The 18571-nt window shown below is 37.3% G+C and overlaps 1 protein-coding gene across 1 annotated transcript in view; it reads right to left on the reverse strand.

The window, feature by feature from the left end:
* Positions 1 to 18571, reverse strand: part of Ctnnd2 (catenin delta 2) — an 874755-nt gene that overhangs the window by 552702 nt on the left and 303482 nt on the right. The window contains 1 exon segment of the mRNA XM_028882044.2: positions 12394 to 12506. Coding sequence (XP_028737877.1) covers positions 12394 to 12506 — 113 coding nt within the window.

An 18571-nucleotide genomic window follows, 5' to 3' on the forward strand; every position in this document is an offset into this window, starting at 1 on the left:
AGCACACTCTTAAATATATTCTTTTTACATTAGAACTAAAGCCCTATAATAAATGATAACATTTTTAAAAACAGTGTATAATTTAGTCTACTATATGAGAATAGATTTCTTTGGAAATATCACTGGATCTAATTAGCATCTCAGAGGCTCACTTGCTTTGTACTTTTCTGACTTACAATGGAAGAATTCTCCCTGGAATGAGGCCAGTTAAATCTTCTGTGAAAAATTGGAAACCCAATCCCCCGATGCTACCACCAACAGTTCCTCTACTTCTTACTTAAGATTCCCCTAGTCTTCGGTTTTCATTATTTCTTTAAAACCATTCAAATATTCTTTGGAGTTTTGTTTCTTCATTAGTTTATGGTTCCTCTGTTCTGACCCCAAGTGCCACACTCAAAACAAGGTTGTGCTTAACGTCTTCCCTCTGGAATGCTCGTTCCCTAGCCAGTGTAATAAATGCTTCAAATGGTCAAGATTAAGGTTAAACATACCTCTGTAGCTCCTCCCTGAATGAAGCAATCAATTTAATTTCCTTCCTTTGAATTTCTGATCATTTCTCTCTGTGTTTTTTTTTTGGGGGGGGGGAAAGAGTAGTCTATAGAAATGCAGTGCTTACCACAACGGACATTTTGTCATGGATGCTTAAGAAAACTGTTCTTACCCAAACAAGATGTGGCTCTGTCCATGTTAAATGGAGCATTACCCTTAAGATAGCAGTAAGCACTGAAGACTAGACCGATCAAGGCTTTCTCAGAGGTCCTGGTGAAAAGACAAAGAGAACCTAGTTCTATGCCTTTGCCCAGGGGCAGACATGGCAGGGTTTAATCTGGGGCTCTGGCCAGAGTCTCAAAGGAGTTAGGGTTTGGTTCCTGGGAACTTGGATTTCCCCCTGCAGTGACTGGAGTTATCAATCCCAAGGCAGTTGAGCACTTGTCCCTGACACACAGGAGGAGGTATCCTGTTCCCCTTGTGCAATGTCACTAGATTAACTTCCTGCCAACTTCATCTCATTGTATGCTAACTTTCTGCTGACTCTGTTCCATTTCTCTCCTGCAAACTGTATACAAGATGCTGTAGTTCTTAATAAACTTGTTTCTCATAACACTTAGCATGTACAAGACTCACTTCCCCCTCCCCAGCTGCCACCGACCCCAATATTCCTATTTTCTTTATTTTCTGATTCCATGTTCCTTCCCTTCAGGAATCTGTCACTGAAGAACAGCCTGTTAGTCCTTGTCAGTAAGTCTGTAATTTGCATGAAAGAAGGCAAATTCTCCTTCTTATATACAGCTGTTTTCCAGTATCTTACATTGTGAGGCACATGGTATGACCAAGCCTAACATTGACTGAGTGAATAGATGGGTGGATAACTGACTGTCTGCATTCCTCCATTCCTCCTCTTCTTACTAGAGGATCTCAAAACCCATGTGCATTGTTTCTGTTTTGCCACTGCCCTTGGCACCTACCCATATGGAAATAGGCAGAGTTCAATTTTTGGACACACGTCCTACACGATACCATTAGTTTCTATAAACCCTCAAACACACTTCATGGTATATTCAAAGAACACTAACAATTCTGAGGTTTAAGTGATAATATGAATTTTATCTATTACCACATTAATCTCATTGATAAAATTCTTTCTTGGTACCAGGTGGCTGGTAATTAAATGTACTTTATTAACAGTTCAACAAAGACCTAAAAATTGCAGTGCCATTGAGCAATAATCAATATGAGAGCAACTACAAATTCCATACTAAAAATACCATCCAAAACACTGTGATATTTCAATGTGCTCTGGCTACACCACCACACTCCTATTACATACATAATTTTACCATGGCATTCCTGGCTAGGAATGGCAATAGTTGAAAACTGCACCTGTAGCTCGGTATTGTCATAATCTCTCACTAACTAAAAGAAAAAGAACAAACAAGCATTGTGCGCGTGCGTGCGTGCGTGCGTGCGTGCGTGCGTGTGTGTGTGTGTGTGTGTGTGTGTGTGTGTGCCTTTCTGTCTGTCTATGTGAAAATCAGGGCATCCTCTGCCTCCTTGTGCTTGTGACACAAACATTGTCATATCATGTTTGGATAAATTAAGCAAAACTGGATCATATATATCAAACATTCCTCGTGCCAAAGACTATAATAATTTTCTGGGTTTCCACAAGTAATCATTGTAACAAACCTAAATAAAATCACTCTCTCAAATTCAAGTAGCCATGGGACATTTAAAAGTACATGAATGAAGTTAGTAATATGTACTGCTGACATTCAAATCTAGAACTCACAGGGTCCAGCTCCACTGTCTTCACCATCACCCTACAAAAACTCCTTAAATGAAAGCCGGGCATTTGTTAGACATTCATGACTTAACAGGCAATATGTGAGTCCCTAAAGACACAATTTAATTATTTACCTTAAATGAGGCGTGTTAAAATGACAATGAGTTCTCAACAGGTGGACACCATCATTCACACATTAGGGAAAGAAGGTTAATTGCTAAGTTTTGAGAAAAGTCGGCAGTCAATTCCTTGGACAGATCTTTCCATTAAAATCTTGCTGAGAGCTACATTCTCAAATAAGTACATAAGAATAAGAAACAATATGTGGCATTTTTAAACCTCTTCAGTTCTTGAGGTACTAAACAAACAGATGTTTGAGAAGACTGGGGCTTATGAACACCGCTGTACTGTCAACAAATTAGGCAACATCTTTGCTGCCTGCTGCTAACACAGCAATCTCTTAAATTTAAAATTCTGATCATTTCTCCTGGATAAAAGAGAATTAGAATACATTCACGAAGGATGGAGTAAAACAAATCAAGGCATCTGTTTGCAACGGTAAAGCTTCTAGTAGAAGTTAAGCATACAGTATTGGTCTAGAGCACCAAATGTTTTAAAAATATTTTAAACAAACAATCACTTTCCATTCCTTTCCTGTATCATTTGACTAAGTGGAGTTTCCAGAAACTCTCCACCTACCTCAGAAACCATTGGAGACACTGACTGCTTTTGCTTAACTTCTACGGTCTATATCTAGAAAGAGGGGCACTATTTGATCCCCAAGGCTTGTTTACCTTCCTATCTAGACTAATGTATGACCTCAGATTCAGTGAAAGCTCATGTCTCAAAAATGAGGCAAAAGAGAATTGAGAAAGACACCCTATTGGAAACTCTGACATCTACATGTATACAAAATCCTGTGCAAATGCATGCACACAGACCCACATATGCAGAAAAAAAAAAAAAAAATCCACCGCCTGACTGCAAGAGACAGTGTGAACAAGATGAAGAGCCTAAGAGGAAAAGTTTGAGCAAACCCAGGACCAGCTGTTTTCTGATGTACAAGTGAGGAAATGCCCATCAATCCCAAATAAAAACAAACATCCCACATCCACATCATACCAACCCAATTCCTAAGGAGAACACTAAAAGAAGGTTAACTGTACCAAAGAGGACATGAAGAAAAATACTAAAAGAACGTTTAACCAGACAAAGTCTAAAACAAGCAAACAAACATCAATAATAACATAACAACAACAAAATAATATGAATTAGTAAGTATTGCGCTATAATAACTCCCAGTATCAATGGTCTCAATTCCCCAATAAAAAGACACAGACTAATAGATGGGATTAGAAAACATGATTCATCTTTCTGGTGCCTCCAGGAAACACACATCACCATCACAGAGAGACATTACTTATGATAAAAGGATATAAAAGGCATCCCAAACAAAGGGATGCAAGAAGCAAGCAGGAGTAGTTATTTTACTATCTGATGAGAGAGACTTCAAAATAAAACTAATCAGAAGAGATATGGAAGGACACTACATGGCTCATTAAAGGAAATGTAACTATGTACAAAACATAAGTGCTCCGCAGTTCATAAAAGAAATACTAGTACAGCTAAAATCGCATATTGAACCTCACACAGTGATAGTGGTGCCAACACTCCACGTTCACCAATAGACAGGTCATGAAGACAAAAACCAAACAGAGAAACGCAGGAGTTCAATAATATCTTAATCAAAATGGACCTACCAGACATCTACAAAGAATTCCACCCATGGAATATGATTTTATTCTCAGAAGCCCATAGTACTTTATTCCAAATTTACCACATCTTTGGACACAGAGCAAGTCTCAACAGATGTAAGAAAACTGAAATAATACCCTGCACCCTGTCTGACCACCACAGGTAAAAGCTAGATAATAACTACAAGTACAGTCTAAAGTACACAAACTCAGGGAAACTCACTACTGAATGCAAGTTGGGTCAAGACAGAATGTAGCAAGAATCTTAAAAGGTCTTATTAATAAAAACAAACCTGGAGCCAGGTACTGGGGTGAATGCTGAAAGATCAGAGAAGCAGAACAAGCCACAGCTTCCTCACCTTGCCAGTTCCTCAGCTGATCCTGTTTCCTCAGACTGGAAGCCTCTCAGTACTCATCCAGAATGAATCTTTACTGAACTGCACTGCATAAAAGCCTAAAAGCTTAATCAGGCTCTAGTTCCTGGTTTTCACACCTTATATACCTTTCTGCTTTCTGCCATCAATTCCTGGAAATAAAGGCTCTTGGTACCATGCCTAGCTGTTTCCAGTGTGGCTTTGAACTCACAGAGATCCGGGTTGGATCTCTGCTTCCAAAAGGCTAGGATTAAGGGCATGTGTGCCACCATTTTCTGGCCTCTATATCTAGTGGCTGTTCTGTTCTCTGACCCCAGATAAGTTTATTAGGGTACACAATATTTTGGGGAACATAATATCACCACAACAGAAATCAAGAAGGGAATTAAAAACATTTCAGGACCAACTGAAAAAAGCAATATGAGAAAATCTATGGGATATAGTGAAGGCAGTTCCTAGACAAGTTCATAGCTCTAAGTGCCTAATTAAAGTGAAAAAAAGAAAAAAAAAACAAACAAAAATATAACTGGAGAGATATAGAAATAACTTAATGATACATTTGAAAGCTTAAAAAAATAAGAAGAAACAATGCCCAAAATGAGTCAAAGGGAAGAAATAGTAAAACTCAATGTTGACATCAGTGAAATAGAAAAAAATTACACAGAATCAATGAGATGATATAGGTTTTGTAAGTTTCCCTGTGTGAGTTTTCTTTCATTGTTCCTTGGCATTTTCTGAGTGTTTGGTCTGGATTGTGAGCAAAAAACACTGTATTTCTGGACACATATTTTTGTCCAGAGTGAAAAGAAATTTGGTCTGTATAATCTGTGTTGCTTAATAATTAAGCAAAAGGCTGCAATAAGAAGGTCTTCTGCATGTTTGCTGAGAAAGAAAAACATACACGATTTACTGGTGGTAAACTGTGAGGCTCCTTTTGTACTTACATTCTTTTATCTTTGCAAGAATATAGAAATGAACTGTCACAATTTTATAGCTAGGAAACTGAAATTCAAAGACATGGAAAACATATTCCCAGGCAAAGCTAGTCAATGCCTAGAAACACAATGGTCCTCTGTTTAGTTTTGTTAGTATTGGGTGCTAGGGATTAAATTTGGGGTTTCATGAAGGCTAGGGAAATACTTATATTGCTGACCCACATCCCCAGCCCAACAATGGTGAAATTGAAATACAATTTATGTAACTAAAAACTCATTACTTTACATCTCTTGGAAAAAAGTTACAAAAATAGAAACACACACAAAATCTTCTAGGCTAATTAAACATTTACAGATTTCAGTTCCCTCCCAATCAAAATGTTAAACTTCAAAACCCATTATAGTTCTCATCTACCATCTGTTTTATGATAAAATATCTGTGAATAAAATTTTGTGAATTGATTATTTTTAGATTTAAAATATATACTAGCTGCTTGAAATGACATTTTGGAAAGAAGCTTGGCTCCAAAAGTGGTAGAAAGGTTTAGGCACATTATTCATGAGAAACTATCAAGTAACTATAAACATTAAGTTTTCAAACTTTTAAAATAACCTACATAAAATTCATGGAAAGATGACTATTGTCGATTTTAAAGCAATATACTTAATGTGGTAGCTGGTTTTATAGACATCAATCTTAGTAAAAGACCATGGACAGTATGTGAAAGAACCAGAACTTCAGAGGAGAATACTGAATGGCCTTACTATACATTAATAATAATTACATAAGCAACATTTTATCTCACTTGTAGAAGCATAAATCTTGGAAATATATTCAGATGAATAATCTCAAGATAATCATCATTTTGGCAGGTGGATAGAAAAATGGAGAAAGTCAGTTAAAGAGTGTTTGTACTCCCAGGCGAAAATGGACAGAAGAGATAGACAGAGTTCTTTACATCATGACTCAAGACACAAGGAGATACTGTGTCATAGCATTTTAACACACGTGTTTGTGGAAAAAAGCTACCTGGGTTCAAAAATTAGTATACACCTTATAGATCTGGGAAAATACCTTTTCTGTCACAAAGTCTTCATCTACAAAGTGAAAAACTAAAACTTAACTCATAGGGTAATTACAGGATATTGTATGATTTAAGTGAACCATGCAGTATTATGTCTGGCTTATGAAAATTGCTCAGTAAATAATATCTTTAATAAGCATTAAATTATTACTATTATAATTTAGAGATTATAAAATGTAGAATGGATAGAGACCTACTTCTAGTGGTTGAGAATACCCATTTTAGTCTTAAATATATTATTATCGCATTCTTTAAATCACAAAATCTGTAAGCCTAGAACTTATATAAGTTTACATTTAAAAATCCAACTACACCTAAACCTCAGGCAATTATTTTAACAGGTAGTATTCATAAAATCTAACTGGAATGAACAGTGAGAGGTTATATTCTTATTTGAAAATGTCAGGATAATGTATTATTTTCATATATTGTAATTATATAATACATATATATAGCAGTTACACATACTGCTACATAAATGTAATCATGACAAGTATGTAGAGTTGTGCGTTATGTAACTGCAGGTATGTATGTTCTAAGACGTGCTTAGTCAGCTGAGCTTTATTATTGTGTAAACAATACTATATTTACTTACATAACTGAATGATCACATCATGAGGTTATATAATCCTATGACATTGCTGCCACATTTGTGGTTCACCATTGACTGAAATGCCATATGCTGTGTACGGTGACATTACATACAAACATATAATCTAAAGAGAAATGGGCATAAGATATATTTTGTATTTTGTAGGATGGAATGTTTATATGTGATAATATTGATGGCACTGCCCAAACAATAACAACAGCACAGCAGGAATGTACCAAGAGTTCTACGTAGCCTTTCATAGTCCACACAGATGGAATGGTTACTACCTACTCATGGGCACTGCCTGTGTGTGGAGGTCTGCCTTGGAGGACTTACTATGAACTAGTGGAGGAAATAGAGAATGGATAGACACCTACTTCTAGTAGTTGAGAACACCCACTCAAGTCTTAATGTACGGCAGCTTTAATCTAATTTATGTTTGCTACTGTATAGCGATGGTTCTATGTAGTGACCTTGGACTCTAGCCCAGACAGGAGAGGACCAGAGAGCTGACAATGGGGCAAACCAGGATTAAATGAAGACATGTTGCCCTATTCACCAACTGTGCTCTTGCAGTTTCTGGGCAAGGAAGAGTTGTTTGGAATCCTATGCAGAATTTTGATGTGCTGGGTCCAGAATCATTCTGAAATATCCCTCCTAATTTATGTAGAGTTAAGGAAACATAATATAAAATATTAAGTGAATAATTTTAGTATTGAAAGAGGATGTCTATAATGGCAGGGAACTAGAAAAAGAGGTAACATAAAAAAGACTTGTTCATTGAAAAGTATGAAATTAGGAATGTTTGTGATAGGTGCTTTTGTTCCAGAATTTACACTAAAAAACAGAGAGAAACTCTTTTAAAAAGGTGTCATTTTAGAAAAACAACTTCAAAATATGTCTACAGCCCTTGTATTTTCTCATAAAATTAAAGCATAATGTAAAATAATTACTACTGCAAAAGTGACTTGGGACACTAAGTCAACAAATGATTTTTCTTGCTTAAAGAAATGTATACACCCTTTATGGAGGAATAATAGCTCACACCTCTCCAAACTGATTATTCCCTAGAACAGGAACTGGGACAATGTCATAGTTTTTGTGCCTTCTAAACTAATGGGTTGGCTATTAGCCAATGACAGAATGGTGAGAAGTGTGGCCTAATGGACATATTCAGTCCTGGAGATCCTGCTCCTATGAATAGAGTACATGGCTATGAGAAATAAATTTCTGTCATTCATAAATAGTCTGTGGTATCTATTATAGGAGAACCAAGCATAAAAGAGCTAACATCTTAATCATAATAGTAATAAATGATCATCTTACTTATTAATGTATTTCCTTTTAGATTATACATTTTACATGTACTTCCATTACTACAGAAAAAGAAAATAAATAGCTATATCTCCCTTAGAGTCATTTATAAGAGTTATCTACCTATAGTTTGAATTCTATATCTCTCCATTGTATTTTTCTTACCCACTGAAACTAAGAAATATAATTATTGGGGATCTATTTATACTCTCATAAGTTTATAGTAGCACTTGAGAAAATCTCCTCACATCTTTGAGGGATAGCTAAAACATACTACTAACAGGAAGTTGTAGTTGGTCCTATGGAGTGTTGGTCCCCAACTATTAACATGTTTTATTAGATAGTAAGTCTACTGAAGAAGGGGCATCTGGTTCAATTTGGACTGAATAAAGAGATCCTCAAGAGAACACAAACCCTCAGATAAATGAGTGTAGCCATGGGAGAAAGTAACAAGGCTAAGGAGATTGAAAGTTCTAGAAAGAAGGAATCACAGATTTATGCATCGCATAGATCAGTCACCAGCTAGGTGAAGGATGAATCAGGCATGACTATAGGGAAGAGTAAAGTAAGGATGTTGTTAAAGGAGTTTGCCAAACAGGACAAGGGCACAGACCCAGACATGTCTTCATGATGTTGTTCACTGAAGAGGTACCTGAGCAACCCCCCTCCCACACACACACAGCATACAATTATTATCATTGTGATTGTGTTTCCACCAGAACCAGATAGCTAAACCCTGCTGCTGAAGACATCCCATGTTTTATAGGCAGCAGACAGGTAAATCAAGCTGGAAATAAGATGAAGGTGGTTTCTCTGTTGGATCATCCTCGGAGTGTAAGCTGAGGAAATGCAAGCTGAGGGAGAATTGTAAGCCATGAAAGAATAAGAAGTGTAAGCTGAGAGAGAATTGATATCAACATTCGTACATATGTGTGGAATCTATGTCCAATACTACCTACGGATGAAGCAAAATGTGTCCACTGGTACAACAGACATGGTACAATAACCAACTGGTAACTAATAGGGGATTTATGTCAAGTACTGTGAACATGGTCTGAAGCCCATGCTTAGAGAGATTATAGGTCCTAAAAGGGAAGTCACTGTTGGTGTTTTGGCAATTGGACATGATATGCCAATCAACATGCCTCTTAAATAATTACATTTATCCCTGTAGCTTAGTGTTGCTGTCAGCTTTGCTCAGAGACGCTTCTTTTTATGGTGGACAAATTGCAGAGACTCAGAATTTATCCCGGGCTGAAAAATAAGTGACTGCATGCCAAACTGGACATCCATATCACTCCCTTCAAACCTCGGCAAAATGTGCAAAGAATGCAGGTGGTGAGAAGTGAAATGCAGTGCACTAGAACAGTGGCTTCTGGGCATGGCACTGAAACTGACAGCAATTGTGATTACCTACGTAAGACCAGCCACAAGTGTGGGCCCATCAACATCCTATTCTGTAGAGGGGTAGGTGCTCATGAGGCCTTATCTCTCTGTGAGGAGTTCTAGGCATGTAATGGTAGCTTTGGGGAGGAGACATGAGATGCCACCTTCCCAGAGGATCTAAAGGCACTTAGTGGCTCCTGAAGGATGAAGAAAATTTTTTCAGTAGTATAACCATTGGTAAGATACTCATGCTCCTGGAAACATCTTCTTACCTATGCTCTTCTAAGAAAACCTGTTCTAATCCATTGAGAAACTCTCTGTGTGTCTGTCTGTCTGTCTTTCTGTCTCTGTCTCTGTCTCTCTCTCTCTCTCTCTCACACACACACACACAAACACACACACACAAATGCACATACATGTACACACAAATGCAGATGCAAACAAATGTCTTAAAAGTAAAAGGACTAGTTGGGAAGAACAAAGAGGTCAGCAGGAATAGAAAGGTACAAGAGAAGTAACAGGGATCAAAATGATAAAAATACCTTTGATGGACAGACACATATGGAGAGAGATAGATAAATTATAATGAAATTCACTACCATGTATAATTAATAAATACTGATAATGACATTAGAAAGTATCATATTGAGATATGGAGAACATGTGAGATATGACATTGACTGAACTGACAGAACATGCCCACTGGTAAAATAGTGGCACAAATGTCATGGGAGAAACCAACACTTCCTAATTGGATTTAAGTTCTGCTCCTCAAAATTGAAATTGTGAATTGGCAGGTAAATAGACTAAGAATAAAATACCAGAATTCAAAGCAAAACAGATGTCAATTTAGCAGTGCATATAGACCTATGAAACCAGACAGACCTATTAGCTGCTTAGAGAATGTTCATCTTTAGTCCAAAGTTCTTCAGAAACCTACAACTGCAATGTGAAATGAATACTTGTTTTTCTCTTCACCATTGATCACTTTCATTCACTCTTACAAAATTATAGCAAACACTGTACACTAGTCATTTCCTTATTCATCCTGCTTTGGTTAGTCTGGATGCCTAAGACATTTTCATCATGAGTTTCAGAGACCACAGAAATAATGGTGAGCAGCTACATACACCAGAGTATGATGGTTAATGCTTACTACCAAACACTGGAATCAGGACTACCTAGTACAACATGGGAGTTTTTTCAGAAAGGTTTTAGTAAAGAGAGAGCATCCATCTGAATGTGGGTAGCACAGTACCATGTACTAGTATACCAGACTGAATAAAACAGGGGAAAGGAGAAGGCCAGCAGGGTGCCCACTTTGATCCGTCTACCTCCTGTCTGTGGTCACATGTAGCCTCATGATCCTACCCCCTCCTTTCCAACCATTATTGGTGATGGACTTAAATTAACCCTTTGAAACTGTAGGCCTCAAACGAGTTCTTTCCTCTTGGTTGCCTTGATCATGGTGTCTTATCACAGCTATAAAAATGTAATGAAGACACATACCTTACATAAGGCTTTGCAAATAGGAAACAACATCCTGGCCATGATGTTAACCTAGTCCACAAACACAGGGTGCCAAGTTTCCTACCAAAAATTCATTGCAATCAAACAAGAAGCAAATTATATTAGACACTATGTATTTTAATTCTCACCTTGGAGCTGGGAACAAAGAGCCAACCAAACTCACAATGTAGCTTTCAGAATAAAGTGTCTGTAGAGCCTAAGAATAGAATCTCTGTCACACTTCCACCCATGACAGGCTATGGTGCTGGCTTTCACAAGTGGACTGTGAAAGCAGTGAGACAATTAAAAATGAAATTGGGGATGAATCCACAGGGGATGTCAGAGCCCTGGGGTTGGAAAAACATAAGTCCTTAATTCATAGTATGGAAGAGAAGCAGCCTCTATACAGCCTTCCTGCCTCATTCTATTAATGATTAACAAATTGCTCTGGCATTCACTCAGAGAAATATTGGAATCCATTTACCATAGTGGTACTGTTTCCTTGGCCAAGAAATCTTCCTACAGATGTAAAGTACCCAAAATACAACACCAAACAGACGGCTGAGAAGCACACTATGTTTCAGAACAGAAAGTTAAACCTTATACACGGTCCCAAGAAAATCAATTTACTTGTAATCAAATGACTATAAAAAAAAGTGTTTTTAGAAGATATAAATCTCAAACTAACTAACTGAACACTTTCAGCCATGAATTAATAACTACTCTCCCATATGCAGTTGCTACTGGAGGAGTAATTTTTAATAGCATTATACATTAGCAAACCATTTGGATTCTATCAAAACATTCATCTCAGTAACGTACAGTTCTGTATCATTTTGGGGGTGGTAGCGAACAAAACTTGTGATTTGGCATTTCTCATTCCCAACAAGTTGACTGCAGGAAAGCCTCCCTTTGTATAAAATTATGTGTACTTTGCATTCAGGACAAGTATTAATTTTGTTAAGAAGAGTTTCAAGCATAAATCAGGTTACTCTGGACATCTTTTGAACGTCTTACATCTTAATTCAGGTCACTTCCAATTTCTTTCCCACATCTGACGGAGTGTCCCAATTCCCTGGCTAGGTTTAAAAGGAAACAAACGCAGCTACTTCCAATGGCAACTCGAAGCAGAGAGAAAGCAGGGAGCCCGGGGCCCGTACCTGATGCTGCTCATGCTGCCTGTGTCCGAGCCAAGCTTGCATCGCTCCAGCTGGCTGGCCACAATCTGGCGTTCAGCCTCCAGCTCTCGGGTCAGCCTTTCAAACTGTAATTCCTGAAAGAAACCCACCAAAAAGGTGAATAAGAGCAACGACATGAAACACAAAGTTTAGAAACAAGATGGCAGATGACAGATGGGGAAAATAAGATTTTTCAAGGCATCAACTTTGACAAACAGAGAGTGTTGCTGTATAATAAGGCAAGGGCCTGGAAATTAGACAGATGTGTAAGACACTGGCCCCAAGATACCAATATAAGTTATTTGTTATCAGTTTCATCAAGTTTAAAATGGGCTAAAATACTAATTTCATAGATAGGAAGTGAAAATTAAGTGAGATACCCAGCTAAACCACTTTTCATGCATATTTTAGTTGCAATTTTTATCTTGTTTAAGAAGCAAAATTGTAAGTAGTCACATATTTAAGAAAATTTTTAACAGTTATTATTTAATAATTTCATGTTTAACTATTTCAAAAATTAAATTATCTGCACAGTTATATTTCAGGAATGAAAAAGAAAAATACTGAAACCTAGATATAGGGTAGACGAGACTTTTACAGAATTAAAACCTCTCAAGGTTTAGTGGGTTTGTTTTTTCAACATAGTCAACAATCTTACCAGCCACCTTAAGATATTTTTGTATGAAGTTTTTATATCACAGGTTCACAGGTTGTAATGGTTCCTTTGTTTTATTAAAAAAAAAAAAAAAAAAAAAAACTCCCCCAATATTGCTCATAAAAGTGGAAATTTTTTTAAATGTTGACATTATTTGGAGATTTAAGTACAAGACACTTTGTAAATGAGAGACCCCCTCTTCCTACCACAGTGGTAAAGCAAGATGGTCAAGAATGATAGTCAAGTTCAGTCTTTCCTTCACACATTCTGGATGGTACCAAGTACTTCTGGTAAAAACTGAACATGAAGACCCTGTTGGATGAATCTCTGACCTATATCCTGGCCTCCTCTCTAAAGATTTATTTCTTTGGAAGTTCACCCTCACAGGAATATCCAATTTCTCATTTCTAGTATTTAAATAATATTGTGTCTTAAGTTTGCCCATGCTACAGAAAATTGAATCATCATTCTGTATTGAACACAACTATAAAACAATGAACTTAAAGACCACATAGGGTTGTTTGTAGCCAGACAGAAGTCTATGATTATTTCATCTTCTCCATAGAAGGCTACTATGGTGACACAGTGCAACAATCTAATACACAGTTCAAAATTAAGTGACACACACTAAGGACACACAGCTTCTTGTAGCTGCTCTCATAGTATGCTTTCTTCATGCCATTCCAACAGTCAGGAATGATGAAAGATGATTAATGGTCAAGAGAGATGGGAGAGAATGTGCTTAGATGTGAAGTAGATAGCCAATTGCCAAAAGTGATGGGAGACACTCAACAATCAGGACCATGGGAAACAGTATCTTGACCAAGAGTGATGGAAACAGTCAGGAGTGACCACAGATGACAATAGTCAATAGCAAAGAAAGACAATCAAATGTTGGGAGTGATGGGCAACAGCATCATGGTAGGGAGTGACAGGGGACAGTCAATGGTCAGGAGTGATGGGTAACCATCTGTTGTCAAGAGATAGTGGCAAATTTTCATTTGAAAACTGCATTATGAACAGATAGTAAGAATCTTCAGCATTTGGCATCCCTTTAAATAGACACACCACCCTCCATTCTGAAAAACATCTTTGAATATTTCCTATATTGTAAGTTTTTTTTAAGGGGGAATGTACTTTGAATATGCCTTTTACACTATTTTTTTTAATTTAAAGTTTATTTTTTGAGAATTTCATACCTGGGTACTGGATTTACATAGTTTCCACCGATCTTTCTCCCTTTCAACTCTTTTCATGACCCCTAACTATTCTCAAATTATTGACCTTTAATTATTGTTGTTAAATACATATGTCTATAATCTGCAGAGTCCATTCAAAGTAGTATGCATGTTTAGGGTTGACCGGTACCACTCTTGGCATCTACTTAAAGGATTAAACATCATACTACACAGATAATTGCCCAGTCATGTTCAATGCATACAATACTATATTCACAGTATCTAGGAAATGGAAACAACCTAAATATATCCTACAGCTGACAAATGGATAAGGAAAATATGATACATGTACATGATGTAATACTATTCAGATGTAAAGAAAAAAGAACTAATTTTTAAAGGCATTTTTTCCATAATGTTTCTCATTTATACTGTCTCAGACCAAAATCTTATAAAAGTCTATATTTGCCTTAACTTTATCACATTATAGGTGTGGTATTTTTTTTCTCTGCCTTTAAGATCGTTTTCTCCATCACTGATCATGTGAGACTTGATAATGTTCTCTGACATAATTTTTACTTATAATTCACTGAGCTGATCATATTTGTGAATTGCTAACTTCCATTATTTGCATGAAAAATTAATCTTTATGAATGTTCCTCTCTGCATGCTTTCCTTCAGTGAGAATACAATATGTTACTTAGAACGGACCCTCAACTCACAAATTGTTTATATAAATTTTCTTCATGTTTCATTTTATATGTTCTTTGTTGGTATACTCAAGTTAAATAATCTTTTCTTCTGCATTGTTCAATATTTCATTAATTGTTCCAGAGTATTTTATCCCAGACTCTGGCAAATAAAAATCCTAATAGCTTTGGGTCACTCAAGTAGGATTCTTGTTAGCACAGAGGAATACACTTGTGTCACTTTTATGATGTCTGTATTTATTAGTTGCAGCATCTTGTGACAGGTCCAGTTGGCTGACTTCTCTCTTCAGTGTGGATCTCAGCCCAGGCTCCTCTGCACATGTAGTGACCTTTAGACGTGAAATGTTGTGTAGTTTCCTCTTTGGGGTTCTGTATATCTTCGTGATTCTGCAAATATTACTAGTCATTTTCGGAGGCGCTATGAAGTCACTGGAAGACAGTTTGCTTCCTTGGACACTTTCCTTTAAGATTTGCTTGGGAAATCAAGACTTTCAACCTAGTGTCAACCTTCCTCCAAGACCCTTTTGGGATTCTACTCAGTATTTCATGAACAGAGGGCATTCCTAGCCCTACTAGAGGAGGGTATGTATTGCCAGCTCCGACTGAACACCAGAAACTGAATCCTCTTGTCTCTGTTCTTTAGTAACTTTTGTACTCCAATTCCCCTCTCTGCCTTCTGCTAAATAAGAGACTCTGCCCCAAGGAAAGCCTTTTTAATATATGAGCCTGGGCATATATTTCAGTGGCATTTGTTTACCAGTTTCCCACTACTGTTTCTATCTCCCTATACCATAGACAGTATGATGACAGACAGTATCCCCCGTTTCCCGAGCAAACGGTTCAAGGCTTATGAGGAAGGCTATTTCCGGCATAGTGCACCTCTCCCTAGAGTGGAAACTCTCGGACTATCACCACCCTATTCTTGCATAGCCCTAGATCAAGATTAACAACTGAGCTGCGAAGAGCTGCAACCGATGAGAGAAGTAATTAACCATTCAGTGGAGGGTTCATTTCTCCCTTGGCACTGGCCCTCCATTTGACGAAAATGCATCTGCATCTCGAGCAGCCGCTATCTTCCCGGAATGGAGGTGACCCTGTGGCCTTGGTGTGGTGGTATTGTGTTCCCCAAAATATTTTGTACCCTAATAAATTTATCTGGGGGTCAGAGAACAGACAGCCACTAGATACAAAGGCTAGAAAATGGTGGCACTCACACCTTTAATCCTAGCATTCCAGAGATAGAAATCCCTCTGGATCTCTGTGAGTTCAAGGCCACATTGGAAATAGCCAAGCATGGTGACACGCCTTTAATCCCAGAAAGCCAGCCTTTAATCCAGGAGTGGTGGTGGAAAGGAGGAAGATATATAAGGCGTGAGGACGAGAAACTAGAAGCATTTTGGCTGTTTAAGCATTTGGCTAGAAGATTTTGGCTGGTTAAGCATTCAGGCTATGGAGCAACACAGTTCAGCTGAGATTCATTCTGGATGAGGACTCAGAGGCTTCCAGTCTGAGGAAACGGGACCAGCTGAGGATCCGGCGAGGTGAGATAGCTGTGGCTTGTTCTGTCTCTCTGATCTACCAGCATGGACCCCAATAACTCGCCTCGGGTTTGATTTTATTAATAAGAACCTTTAAGATTCCTGCTACACTTGGGGGATACTGTCAGGGTGGTGGGGGTGGAAAGATAACATGCCGAATTAGCATGGTGTTTGGAGGGAAAACAGATCTCTCAGGCCTAAACAAGCTCCTAGGTTCTTTTCAGAGAATATGAGCTGCCAAAGCCATCAAGAAGATAGACAGCACTAGTCCGATCTGGAGAGGATGTATGAGATCAAGTGGAAAAAGAAAAGAACGTAGGGAAGTAGACAACACTGGCTGTCCATAGCTACGTGGCACTGAATTAGTTTACTGAAGATGAGGCTTTCCTGAAATAGGAATGAGGAAATTTGTAGACTTGGAGAACAAACTCAACAATAAAAGTCAGGCAGAGGGGGTCTACAATAACTGTCTACTAAGACCTTCATCGGCACAGTTCCAATGGAGAAGAAATAATACAAATTAGGCTACAAAATGTGCAATATGGAAATCGGCCAGACACACCAGGATCTGATGAGAATCTTGTGCAAGAGTCAGATAGAATGGCCTTCAGTGAAGGACATTTTAAAATACAAAGTATTGCTAAATATCCCTTTTCCTCCACTACATATGAGTTAATGTAATTCAAAGGGAACAAACATTTGCAAAAACATCAGATCTATGACTCCAAGTTTATTAAAATGTTCATGAGCAGACATAAATAGTTGTACTTTTAGAACAGCACATCACTGACTCATATAATACATTTGGATTATTATGAAAATTATCATATAGTTTTATAACTTTGTCCTGAGGTGTCTAGGTTAATAATTTATTTCTTTTAATTAAATGGGGCTTTATTAAATATTTTTAAACATATAAAAGCATATAAAGTCTCCTGAGGGGGCTTAGCTAGTCAGTATGAAAACTTAAATCAGAAAACTCGTAGTTCATCTAATTCATCCAATAAATGTTTTTCATAGCGTTGTGATGGAACATCATCTGGAAACGGACAAACTGACTTTGAGGACAGGAAAAACTGAGACTGAGTCATGAATTAAATAAAATAAACTCGTGATGATTTTACTAGTCTTAATAGCTGTTTTTAGAAATGCTGATAGACATTCAGCAAAACTTCCAGTGAAGTATAAAGTACAGTACCACCGTTCTACAGCATATTTTTAATGTTTTCATTTCTTATTTTACAATTTTTCTTCTAACTAGTTTCTTTACAATTGTTTTCTTGTTATTCACACTAAAATCTGTACCTGTCCCCAAGTTGCTTCTATCAACCATTCTTTTTTACTTCTTCACTGTATCATCTTCTGCTTCCCCATGGGTAAACATTCCTTCCTTTAATTATTTAGTTTCTTGCTGTTCCTGGGCTTATTAAATTATAGGAGATAAATATTATGCTATGAACAGTCCACATAATTATCATCTGGTATTTAATTTATGAGTATGAGTATGAATTTATTTCATCTTTCCATTATTTTAGTGCTTTTTTTTTCTTGATTATATAAGTCTTTTCTACATGTGGTAGACTCTTTCATGACATAGCACCTTTGAAAATATTCTTGTTCTGTATCCAATGGTTCATATTTGGGGTCTGAGTATACAAATGATAAATGCAGCCTGAGTGGGGTGCCCTGGTTGTGTTTACTCAGGATAATTCTGAGTGTGCATAATGAGTACCAGGTGGCATCCCATGAAAGATGGCTGTAAATATTTAGCTGTCCTCTTCCTCACACTACACTCTACCTGTACCTCTATTCCCACCTACCTTTGACAATGAATTCTGTATCAGTGCCTTATGATGTAATTTTCTTCACTCTTTAGAATTCAGTTTTCTTGAATGTGATGTGTAACCTGCCACATCGAACACATCAATACCTCCTAATACGAAGTTTAAGGTATTTTTCATTTTAGGCCTCTAGGTTTTACCAATCTTGTGTCAGAATGCACTGTTGCTTTCCTCATAGAATTAAAGATATTTTAACAATTGATGCTTTGCAACCTTGTTGAAGCACATTTCTTTATAC

The sequence above is a fragment of the Peromyscus leucopus genome, chromosome 11, assembly GCF_004664715.2.
Source record: "Peromyscus leucopus breed LL Stock chromosome 11, UCI_PerLeu_2.1, whole genome shotgun sequence".
Classification (NCBI taxonomy): domain Eukaryota; kingdom Metazoa; phylum Chordata; class Mammalia; order Rodentia; family Cricetidae; genus Peromyscus; species Peromyscus leucopus.